Source organism: Odontesthes bonariensis, chromosome 23, assembly GCF_027942865.1.
Source record: "Odontesthes bonariensis isolate fOdoBon6 chromosome 23, fOdoBon6.hap1, whole genome shotgun sequence".
NCBI classification, from domain to species: domain Eukaryota; kingdom Metazoa; phylum Chordata; class Actinopteri; order Atheriniformes; family Atherinopsidae; genus Odontesthes; species Odontesthes bonariensis.
Window position 1 is genome coordinate 21,693,799 of NC_134528.1, and position 12,373 is coordinate 21,706,171.

Below are 12,373 nucleotides of genomic sequence, written 5' to 3' on the forward strand. Positions count from 1 at the left end.
TAGGTCCCTTCAATGGATCAAGCATAAAGCTCCAAAAAGGTGTCCAGAGGTAATAAATGAACTATCCAAGTGTAGAAGATTGAAAACTTACGTTGCAAAATGAATATTTGTTGAAATTACACCAAAATGAATGTGAGTTATACCAGTTAAACATATTGGCATCAAGTGAAACATATGAACAGAAATCTGAGTAGGTTGAGTATATTTTTATTGAATCAGAAAATATACACAAATATAATAGTAATAAAGGTGAAGCATGGTAAAGAAATGGACAGGACATCAGTCATCACCTTCCATTGACATCCATCTATCCTGACAGACTTGGGTCAAAGCATCAATTCTTCTCAGTAAGTACTCATCAATGTATTTACATGAACCTCTCTTGTCATTGCCCGCCAGTGATAATAAAAACTAACACTCTTGGCAGACTCTAAAGGTTCCCCGTAAAATTTCATTTTTGTCCCAGGGATTTCAGGAGGCAACGTCTTTCCAGCCCCACCTTTAATCAATCTGTCACATTCTGGCAAAAAGGTAATCTACACATTTACATGTCATATAAAGTGAAAAAAAAAAAATGAAAAGAAAAAGCAAAGGATAAGAACAGACTTTCATGTGTAACACCAGACTTGCTCACTTCCAAGATCTTCTAACTTTCTCAAGTCTTTTCATACCTGGAGTTACAAGCTGGACTAAGGCTTTATCATATCGTACAGTTCTTGTTTTATCCTATCTTCTGCTACCGCCTGTCCCACTCTTCTTGCCTCTCATCACATTCAGTGAGTGTGTTTTCAGTCTCAGGAAAGAGAAGAGTAACTTTAATCTTTTAGTAGCTTCGGTGAAACATCTGTTATAATTCACCAATTCCCCCTCATTCCTTTCCTCAAACTCTCAAACGCAAAGCTGAAGGCAAAACAAACACTTAAGATGACAACACAGACAGACGAGGTTACCGACGAAAAGCAGCTTCACTCCCATTCACTAATTTGGTGCAGACTCTCTCCCTCTCATCGGTCCATATTGCACCTTTCCCTTGTCTCTTCAAATAAAGGCCTGGACACACTTTTGTTTGTTGTTTGTATTCAGAGCAGTTTATATATTTGTTTATAGTGTCACCAGAAGCAGCAGATGTGGCTCTCAAATATTAGCAAATTGATATATTTTCTTTTATTCATCACATTTAGAAACCAAGCAGTACTTCAAATTCAGTCCTTTTTGTGCACTTGTGATGTAGTTTCTCTCTGTGTCTTTTATAACATTTTTATTTTTTTTAAATGAGCTTTTTTATCTTTTGCAAGTGGAGTCTCTGAGTCGATGTGAAGGTGAACATGAGCGAAGAAGGGGCTGGGCCTTTGTGTGGTTTCACCCACCTCCCCTCCTCCAGCCACGATCTGAAAAAGCAGTACCAAACAGTTCCGGCCTGGAGTTTGTCCGTCGCACCGGTTTTCCATCGTCTCAGCAAGCTTTAACACTGGGCATGCTCACACCGCAAACTGACAGACACACGGACGCCTTTGACCCCCGTTTCATGCCGCCTCCTCCTCTCGCTCTTCTTCTTCCTCCTCCTTCACTCACTCATATTTTCATTCATCCATTGGAAAAGTAAGGGGTCTTTGATGCCCTTTCAATTGCTGAACCACAAGAGACACGACATGGAGAAGAAACGTCATTTTCTTTAGACTGGTTACCTCATTGTGACACCGACAAGATTAATCAGTTTAGATTAAAACAGAAGTAAAATGAGTTCAGGTGTAGGTATTAGTGGAAAAAAATATCGCCACAGCCCAACACAATTCTAATGAAATATTGTGATGAAGGACAATGAAGGTTGGAAGAGCAAATGAGGTCGGAACCTTCCTTTATCATACATGGGAATGAATGTTTGTGAGACCATTCTGAATTAGTTGTGGTTCAACTATTCTCTTCGCTCCTGTTCTAAGTCTGTTAGGGAAAAGATCCCAAACCCCAAATATCAGTATCAGAAGCTTAATTTTCCATTACTACAGTTGGATTGATTCCAAGTGCCTGGATTTTTCTGAGAAACTGGAAAGTGGCTAACTCTCTAGATCTAAAAGATTGAGCAAATATGATGGCTTGGACCGCATCCAATTAGGCTATTTTCACATTACCAGGCCGAAGTCACTCAGATCAGATTTTTTCATGTGACACATTTCTGAAAATTTCAGAGCTGAAAACACATACAAAATGGTATCTGTCTTTATGCCCCACAAATAGTTTTAAACATTTAAACAAAAACAAAAAAATCAACACAAAAGAGAAAGCTTCTGGTTGTTGATTGATTTGTTCAGCAAGTATTTTCACATCATTTTTTTCAAAAATGCCTCTTTTTATCTACTTTATTTGCTTTTTTTCATCCCCTATACATTTAAATTACAGTCAAAGAGAGCTAATGTAATCACACAAGTTCTATTTTCCACATGAATATGAAGACTTTGATCCCTGTGGCCAAAAGCTGAAAAGCTGTTTAATTAAGCAGAATGTGTTGACATGTGCGAGAGTGTGTGTGTGTGTGTGTGTGTGTGTGTGTGTGTGTGTGTGTGTGTGTGCGTGTGTGTCCATACCTGCCACTGACCTGCAGGCCAGCGAGGAGAAACTCACTTTGCCAGATGCTCAAACGGCACACTGACCTGCATGCAAGGAGAAATTATGAGCTTAAAAAAAATACAGTCAGCGCATGTAAGATTCTTTGAACATGCAGCAAAGACACAACATAGTAATGATCATTCAGAACAGATGCTGACACTGCTACAGGATGCAGGCCTGATCCGAACCGAATAAAGAAACACCAGAAAGAGTCAGATTACAAATTATAAAGAGGCTATAGGACACGCAGAGCCTGCTTTTTGAGGATTGCTCTAGGCTATGCTCATATCATATCACACTTTAACTACACAATTAGAGAAAACTCTTCATATCAATGTCCTGGTGGTAATTATGGGGAAATATCCTGAATAACATATTTATTTTGGCAGCAATCCAAGGTAATGAAACCTCAACTTGTTCATATTCGTCATATAAAACTAATTCTGCATAAAAAAGAGAGCAATCTGTATTTATTTATGGATGAGTTTCATCAATCCTAAAGAGTCCTGCTGTGTGAGGCTGTAACGTAGGTGCTGCACTGCTTTGAGCTAAATGCTGACACACAAGGACGAGGCACATATAATGTTCACCCAGTTCACAGAGTCTTGGTTTGGGGTGTTGGCATGTCAGCATATAGAATGTCCTCGCGAAGAGGACGAGAGCACACCGGATGCACACGGAGCCTGCACCGACAAAATGTCACTGAGCCTCTCAGTCGTCCTACCTGCGACGCAGTGATGCGCGATTGGTCGAGGCGTGCAGTGAGGTCAGAGGAGGAGATGTTGGCTGGGGCCCCGCGGTGAAGCCTCATGGCCACCTTCCTTTCTCGCTCGGCCCTTTCGGCTCTCCCCGCCTGAGGGGAGCGGTTACCTGCACACACACACACACACACACGGGTCGCAGGCCTGAGGTGAGAGCCTTCATTCTGCCTTTGTTGCGTCACATCCAAAAAGCTTCCTGACCTGACTGCTGGACCCCGCGTGTGGCCGGGTTGGAGGGAGCAGCGTCCCCCTCATTCCGGACTCTGTTGGCCACAGAAGGGTTCGGACCAGGCGGCAAAGCTCGGCCCCCAGCTCCCCTCTTGCCTCCGCCTGCTCGTTCCTCCCCTTCTTTTCCTTCCTTCCTCTCTCTCTCCCCATCGTCTGTTGCCCTACTGGCCCCCTGGAAACGCAGAGCACAGATGCAAAGTTATGCTTGAAATCAAAAATCAAATCAAATTTATATTTATAGCACATTTCATGTACAAAACAATTCAAAGTGCTTTTACATCAAATAAAAGCATTGCAGCAGGGAGTGGAAGAAGCATTAAGAATACATAAAATAATATAAAGAGAAACAAATAAAATAATTTAAATGCAACAGTCCAGATAAATTAAAAGATATCGGAGAAGAGAAAGGAGACACAGCTCTCAAAAAAAGTGTCAGGAAATGTCGCAAGAGCAGGACACTCACAAACTTGAGCATGTTCCAGTCAAAGACGTAGTCGTAGGAGAAGCCCTGTCTGTGGAACAGGTTCCTGAAGAGCTGCCTCAGGTATGAGTAGTCTGGCTTGTCGTCGAACCGCAAGGAGCGACACAAGTTCAAGTAAGTAGAGAACTCGGCTGGGAAACACAAAAGAGAGAGAACCGAGGATTTCAAGAAAAGTCACGCCACACCATCTTTTTTTCATCAACATTTCCCAGCGTCATGTTTTTGCTCACAAGGGTATCCTTTGCAGAGCATCTCGATGGGGGTGGACATTTTCTTCTCGCTGATACGTTCATACTTCTGCCTCTTGGTGGCAGCTTTGAGCCCCTGCCAGGGCAGAGAACCCAGGTTGAAGTACATGAGAACGTAGCCCAGAGACTCCAGGTCGTCCCGTCTCGACTGCTCTGTGGGGGGGGGAAAGGACAGAACATGTGTGGAGACGAGGAGAGGAAAGGAAAGGAAGCTGCTCTTCTGAGAATGTAGTCCGGATCAATAAAAACTCAAACATATTCTGCTGACAGTCTATGATGAAGGCAGATGTCACAAAGCTCCACTCGCGTATTTTATCCATGTGGCCAACTTCTGCACGTGTCTGTGTGGTGCCTTACCGATGCCCAGATGGGTGTTGATGGAGGCGTAGCGGGCCGTACCGGTGAGGTTCTTATTCTCACGGTAGGGGATGTGCTGGTGCGTTCGGGCGTCACGGTATTTCTTGGCCAGGCCAAAGTCGATGATGTACACCAGGTTGCCCTTCTTCCCGAGCCCCATCAGGAAGTTATCCGGCTTCACGTCTCTGTGGATGAAGTTCTTAGAGTGGATGTATTCAATCCTACTGATCTAGAGCACGGAGTCGGGGAAAGTAAAGCTGGTGTTATTGCACGTCGAAAATCCACTAAAAATGTTTCAAAAACTTTCATTTCTAAAAAGATATATACAAGCAATATCTAGGTTTAGATCCCCAAGCAGCCCTCAGGTCTGTTTTCACATCAGAATGCTGTGAGTGTAACTCACGTCTTTCTCACTGATCTGAATGAACGCATGATACAGCTTTAGATTTTAGGATGCTAACCACTGAAGACAAGTTTTTCCCCAAAGACATAGGTATATGTCAGGGACTTTTTCAGGCAAGAAAATTAAAAAAAAACTAGTTAGTTACCAAAATGCACTACATCACAAAAAGTCCCAGTGTAGAGCAAATGAACAGATGAAATATATCAAGAGCACTGGGTCTGTCATTATTGACTTCCTCCTTTTCTATCATTTTGCAGAAATTAAACTTGTGATATGATCATGTCCAATCTTTGCACACGTAAAAAAAAAAAAAAAGCAAATAATGCAAAAGGTACATTGAGGGTCACTTTTGTAACATTTGCGATATTTTTGTTTAACTTTAAGAGAGCAATAAAGTCAAACTAAAGTTGCTGTACACTGACTCTGAGAACTCTGTAAAGCTTGCAGGTGGCTGTAGCTCAGGAGGTTCAGTGGTCATCGTTCAGCTGAAAGATTGTTATATAATATAATGTATGAAGCGGTACGCTTGAGAGAGGGCTTGTGTTGTCTGTGGCTCTATGCAGTGAAAGTCATTCAAGTGTTTTTGATCACCCCTGCTCAAGTTAAGCGCACTGAGTGAACAATGTGCCAATCAAAACACAGAAGTGACGCTCAAAAACCTCGATGTTTATGTGAATATTGGACAAAAGTCCAACTTTGTTTTTGTTCTTTGTCTTTTTTTTTGTGGAAAAAAGATTTTACTGGAAGTCTCTTTGCTGCTTTCATGCAAACAAACTAAGGATATGGATTGCTGGAACCATGTCCTGTGATCTGATGACACCAAGATGAACAAATTTGCTTTAGATGGTGTCAAGCCTGTGTGGTGGTAAAAAGTGATTTGTACAAAGAAAAGTGCCCCATGCTTAAAGTCAAGCATAGTAGTGGGAGTGACATGGTTTGGGGCTGTATGGATGCCCTCAACAGTAGGAAGCTGAATTTCACCAAAAGAAACATGCTTGTCAACATGTACTGTGACTACTGAAGCAGATCATGATACTCTCCATAGGATTTCAGTCAAATCTCACACACGTCTCTTTTAGCCTGGTGCAGACTCAAAATGTAAAATTTCAATGTAAGGCAAGGATGAAACGCACAACGATGACCTCCCTTTTAATGCCTTTTCATTTCATGACATTTCGGGCCAACACGGCCCATTCTCAGGGAGTTTAACATAGGGGTGTACTCACTTTTGCACCAGCATAATTTCACAAAAATGGACAAATATGTCATTTAAGTTATATTATTGACCTTTCTTTTCTGTTGTAAGCTGAACAGATGTTGTATTAAACTTACTCTATGCACGTTTTGGGAATAACTTGTGTGTGTATTAAAATATTGTTCAAAATGTTACTTTTCAACAGGGGTGTACTCATTTTCACTGTGCACTGTATTTTCAACAGAGGACTGATGGGAGCCTAAATAAAAAATATTTTATTATACTCTGGCCTCTTCTTTTCTTTGTGTGAGGTAACAAAAATGTAAAAAAAAAAAAAAAAAAAAACTATCAATATATATATACAGTATTTATCCTTTAACAGCAGTGCAGTTCGTTGTTGGCATTAAAAATGGTTAACAGCCTATTTAAATCCACTGTAAGCAAAGGATCTTTTCAGCTGTGGCCCAGAGGCTGGAAAAGCAGCTCTGTACTAAAAAGCGGCGTGTTTTTTTTTTTTTTTATTTGGAGGAAAAAAATGTGAGCCGGCAGTGAATGATCAGCTCAGCGCCACTCCACCACCATTCATCACGAAAGTGGAGTGCTTAAAAAAAAGGCATGCATTGCGATGCATTAGATAAACAATGTTACTTCTTTCACAAAAATCCTTTTATCCTTCAGGCAAAAAAAATGTACAGCTGATCCAAATTACAGAGTTTGATCTCAAGGTGACCGTGCGGAGCGTCTTTGTCAGGTAAAATTTTAACTGAGTCACTAAAAACATCCTGTCAGCACTTTCTGCTGCTGCACGGGGGTCATTTTAGGTTTTCTAGCTATTGTCCATTCGGAGGAGGGCAGAGGAGAGGAGACAAATCAAAAGATTAAGAGGGAGGCCACAAAAACGCCAGCGGAACGATTCGGAGAAGAGGTCAAAGTGACCAAGAGACAGTGGGATGAACAAATGTTCCAAACTGTAGACTAAAGAATGATACACAGGGATTAAAAAGGCTCGTAAAAAGATCGAGCTCTGAGCTGGAGGTCAAGATATTGAGGGGATGGACTGGAAACAAGCCTCAGAGATTTAGATGCGAGTTACTCTCAGATGAATGAACGATTCATTTAGTGCCAGTTTAAAAATAGCACCTTCATTTTGGTGAAATCTCTGCAACTTCGCAGCCTCCAGGCAAAAGTTACAATGTCCGAAGGGCTTTTGAATAGCTCAGTCATCTAATATGCACAGTTTATCATTCCGACCATTGTTTTCTTTTTACATATTTCTTTTTTGAAAAAATTTGAGGAACAACAGAGGAGGCACTGCATAAATAATGAACCCGGACAATCCCATGAAACTCCATCAGATTTCTAAAATCGATTAGAGAACTGTGGGGGTGGTTAATGATTCTGGTTCTAGTCTCAGGACGAAAAAAAAAAAAAAGGAAAACCCCCAAAAAACCTAATCTCGATAATGTGGACTGCAGTAAGTCAGTGAGTCAGTCTGTTTATCTGTCTTACCATCTGATCAGCAAGCAGCAGGACTGTTTTCAGGCTGAACTTGCGGGAGCAGAAGTTGAACAGGTCCTCCAGGCTGGGGCCAAGCAGCTCCATCACCATAACGTTGTAGTCACCCTCCGCCCCGCACCACTTAATGGACGGGATCCCCACTGTTAGGTGGAACGACAGGAAGTCATAGGTTTAAAAATCTGAGTAGTTTAAATAGCACAAGATTGCCAACACAGCATTGTTTGGACAATTCACATTTAGCTGTGAGTGATGACTCATTTAAGCACCTAAAGCACTTTCTAAAATACAGAATAGAAGGAAAGAAACAGAATTTGTACAATTCAAATGAGCTTAAGAGTCAATATTTGGTACAAGCACCTTTATTCTTCAACGCATTCATCTCAACCCTCTTAGACAAGCTTTCTTATCATTACTTTTAAGTACTCTTCAGGAATAGTTCTCCAGGCTTCCTGAAGGACATTCCAAAGCTGTTCTTTGGATCTTGGCCACCTTTTTGTTTCCTTCTCTGTCAAGATGTTCCCACACTTTAAAAAAGATGTAACTAAGGAAATGGGAACAAATAGTGTATCTTGCAAAGTGCCTACAGATAAAAATTTTAAACTGTTGTTTGTTTGTTTTTTATGAAGTTGTGTGTCATGTGTGGACCCTTCATGTTTCATACAGAAATGGTTCATCCTGAGACTAAAGTGAGAGTTTTTATGTCTGAATGATTCGGCCTCACAAACGAAAAAACACATTCCTCTGAAACTGCTCGTGTGCAAAAAAAATGGACTGAAAAAGAGTGAATAAGCAGACAATGTCCACAGCAAAACTTTGAAAGACCTTGAGAAAGGTTGGAGAGCTATCACTCAAGGCCACATATTACAAAAAAAAGTCTGGATGCTTGAAAGGAAAAATGAAGAAATGAAGGGTTTCCATGCAACACAGTACACTACCATTAAATGCATTTTTACTGCTTATTCCATGTAGAGCAGATGTTCACACATGTTGTCTTTGTTATTCATAATGTATTCATTATGCATGCTTATACCATATGACCAGTCCTCTAGAAAACAATTAAGTCGAGCATTATGCATCTTACATCCATCACTCGATCATCATCAGCACTTTACGTCTCAGGGTAACCATAAAATGACTTAAATGCCTGTTAATTCCATTCCATACATGTGTTTCAGTGCCCCTGAATGATCCTGAAAAGACCTCAGATGCCCTTAAATGTTCGCAACGCCTCTTAAACAGCACTAATCATCGTTAATCCCTCGGTGTCCCTAAAACTATTCACCGCCTCTCTGTGCCGCCTTGTAAAGACCTTTTCTCACCTCCACCCTGCATCATTTTGTAGAATTTGCTCTCAATATGGAGCTGTGGGTGTTTGGTCTTCACACATTCCAGTTTGATGGCTACTTCCTCTCCTGTAGCAATGTTTGAGCCTGATGGGAGAAACAGATGAGAGAGGTGCAGACACAGCATGTCAGCAGGTGAAAATTAGATGGGGTTATTGCAGCTTACAAAAAGTGGAAAAATGTCTGGGTAGGTTGCAGGTCAATCAGATTGTGAGGAAACAAGAAGAAAAAAGCTCAGATTCTCACCGAGATAGATATCTCCAAAGGATCCACTCCCTATCTTCCTCCCAAGGCGGTATTTGTTCCCCACGCGCAGCTCCATAGCTCCCGAGCTTTTCAACTCACTGAAGGGTTAAACACACAAAACGTGCACAAAGCTGCCATCAATCACAGGTGATCAATATAGGAAAAGGACACTGTGGTGCAAAGCTGCAGACTTTAAACACAAGGCTGAGCCCCGGGGCTGCTGTGTCATGAGAGAAAAGGAAACTGGAGGCTTGGGAGAAATGGACAGGTGAAGTGAGAACACATGAAAAGTGAAAATAAGCAAACCAGAACAGTGACGTATTGTAGCCTGAGTTGGATCACTGGGACCAGGAAGGGAAATATTGCTCATTTCCAGCCGAAACGTGTCTCAGCCCACAGCGTTACCGAAAGCACAGCCTTCAGAGGATATGATGTTGAAGTCCTGACAACAATGCAGGCCGATGAAAGGTGTAGAGAATGTGGAAAAGGTGATGGCGAAGAACACAGGGTGTAGTTGTGTAACATGATTTATTCTGAGCTTGGGGGGGGGGGGCTGGATCAGCATCTCACACACTCTTCAAGGAGCACTTCAAAGGAGTCTGCTGTGTACAAGTCATTTGCACAAACTCACAATTTCTGACTAGTCCCCTGACCAAATTCGAATGAGTCATGTTTCCTTCATCCGAGCCTCATCTGCCTACACAGCCATGAAACAGAGATTTAAAACGGAAAAAGGACAGCAATGGACAGAGCCACTTTGACATTGGATTCTCTTGGACTAAGTTTTTTTTTTTTTTGCTGTTGTGATTCTTGTTTGTTTTCGTCTTATGGCAGACCTACATCCAGTCCACAGTCATCTGCAGGAAAATAAGCCAGACCATCCCACTGCTGCACACTACCAAACCCTCCACACCGGGTTTATCCAGCTCATTTTCTCCCAGCTGCTCCGCTGTCAGCGTTACAAAACTGAGACCCACTATTGCAGCTAAAGACGTGACATTTTCAAAGAGAATACTTCATGCATTTGCCCCAGATAGCTCAAAAGTGAAACTGAGTATGGTGCTGAATGCAAAATGAAGACACGGTCAGATAATTCCCATAACCGCACCCAGCATACAGGACCTCTGAATAAGCGCTCCAACACCCCAGCACGTCTCTGTTTGGGCTCTATTTGTTTTACCCAAACCACCACAATATCCTCAGACACACGCGAGTGCGCGCACACACACGCACACACACACACACACGCCTCCAGACACCCTTACTAGCAAGCATACCCACCCACCCACCACCACACCTCCTCCTCCTCACCCGCTCCGCGGTGGCTCTCAGGCTCTGTCTCACTCAGGACCCTGGACAGCGACGCGCCGACGCGGCTCCGGACAGCTCATAACCTCACAGATCTGTGACGCGGCCCCCCAGTCAAGATTGAAAGACAGCAACAAAAAAAAAAATTATGAATCAAATTTTTTTTTTTTTTTTTTTAATCCCCAACAGAGCCGGCGAGCCGTGCGGTCCTGCAAGCTTCTCAGTGTCACGACTTTGGTGTGCCGGTAATTATGGTTTGATTGTCCGAGGGAAAAACGCCAGAGGTGGACGTCCTTTCCTCTCCCCTGCGCGGCTGCTCCTCTCCGTCTCCCCCTCACACCCAGTCCTCTCTCAGTTTACACCATTGACAATATCAATGATGTCATCCACAGACATGCGGAGATGCCCGGATTGTCTTAAAGCCGCCTCGCTGCTGAATGAATGAAGCGCTCTAGCCCTCATTTAGAGATTCCATAGGCCTATATCATCAATCCCCAATCAGTTTCCAAAAGCACATTCCTCTATGACTATAGTGTGAATATGGATGCAAAATAAGCGGAGACCGACAAAGTACAGATAAATCGTCAACCTGACTATTCTATTGGACACTACATGATTTAATATTAGATTTATGTAAAGTTGGCTTTTATTAAAAGAGCAGCGGTCTATCAAAGTCGGATTTTCATAACACGTTTAAGTGTAAAACGGTCTGGACAAAAAAAAAAAAGTCTGCTCGTGATCACAAATCAGCAGACAAATTCTGTACAAACCCTCTTCATGTCTGAGTCTGCAGGAGGATATCTCTCAAATCCGCTCGTGTTTATGTGCACGAGTCCACCATCAGAACTATGATCAACGCAAAAAGGCTGTTGGGAAAATGCTCTGCAGACAGGTGAAGACAGAGGTATTACATTTGGGAGAAGAAGAAAAAAACAACAGCACAGCATTCCAGCGTAAGAACGTTGTCCCATCTGGTGGTGGTAGTATCGTGGTTTGGGCCCGTCTTGATGCACCAACGATGGGAGAATACAATCTGTATTATAACGTTAATTAATTCTAGAGTAAAAAAAAAGTAATACGTCAACTAAGTATAACATCAGCGTTTTGACATGATCAAGCCACAGTCCTCAACTACGTTCAACAGAAATGTGGTGGGAGGGACCCGGAAAGAGGAGTTGATGTGAAACTACCCACAAGCATCCCAGAGTTCTGTGCGCACAAAATGGGCTAAAATTCCCCCTGAGATGTTGCAGGAGGCCACATCAGAGAATGTTCACACATGAATAATGACAGGAAAGTACTTCTCCCTCAATAAAACAGTTGGTTTGTCTTTGTTGACTTTACGACTGACTAAACATATCTGGAGATCAGCTCTTAAAACATGTTTGTTGGACTGAAAGATTTCTGCTATACCCAGCAATAAGCAAACAATTAATAATCAAGATCAAGAAAATCAAAGTCGGTTCAAGTTCCGTGATTAAGATTCAGAGGCGCCAGCAACGTATTTGAATCACAACTAACGACAGTGGCTTTTTAGTGGTAGAATTAGTATTTTCTCAACCCAGAACAGTCTGCAGTCACAAGTTTCATCTTCCATGAAGTTGTTCATCAGTTCCCTGCTTTACAATTACTTCATGAATAATTTGCAACCACATAAAGTAAAACAAAAATAACTAGTGGCTTG

General features: G+C 42.2%; 1 protein-coding gene across 1 annotated transcript; it reads right to left on the minus strand.

Annotated features, from left to right (window-relative positions):
- Positions 1-199: 199 nt before the first annotated feature.
- Positions 200-11,152, minus strand: csnk1e (casein kinase 1, epsilon). The gene is made up of 11 exons (XM_075458167.1): positions 10,693-11,152; positions 9,382-9,479; positions 9,112-9,222; positions 7,784-7,932; positions 4,677-4,905; positions 4,302-4,472; positions 4,054-4,202; positions 3,564-3,762; positions 3,326-3,471; positions 2,580-2,645; positions 200-1,628 (listed from the first exon to the last, which is right to left on the minus strand). The coding sequence occupies exons 2-10, from the start codon at positions 9,455-9,457 to the stop codon at positions 2,613-2,615; spliced, it is 1,263 nt and encodes a 420-aa protein (XP_075314282.1). The 5' UTR covers positions 9,458-9,479; positions 10,693-11,152; the 3' UTR covers positions 200-1,628; positions 2,580-2,612.
- Positions 11,153-12,373: the final 1,221 nt, after the last annotated feature.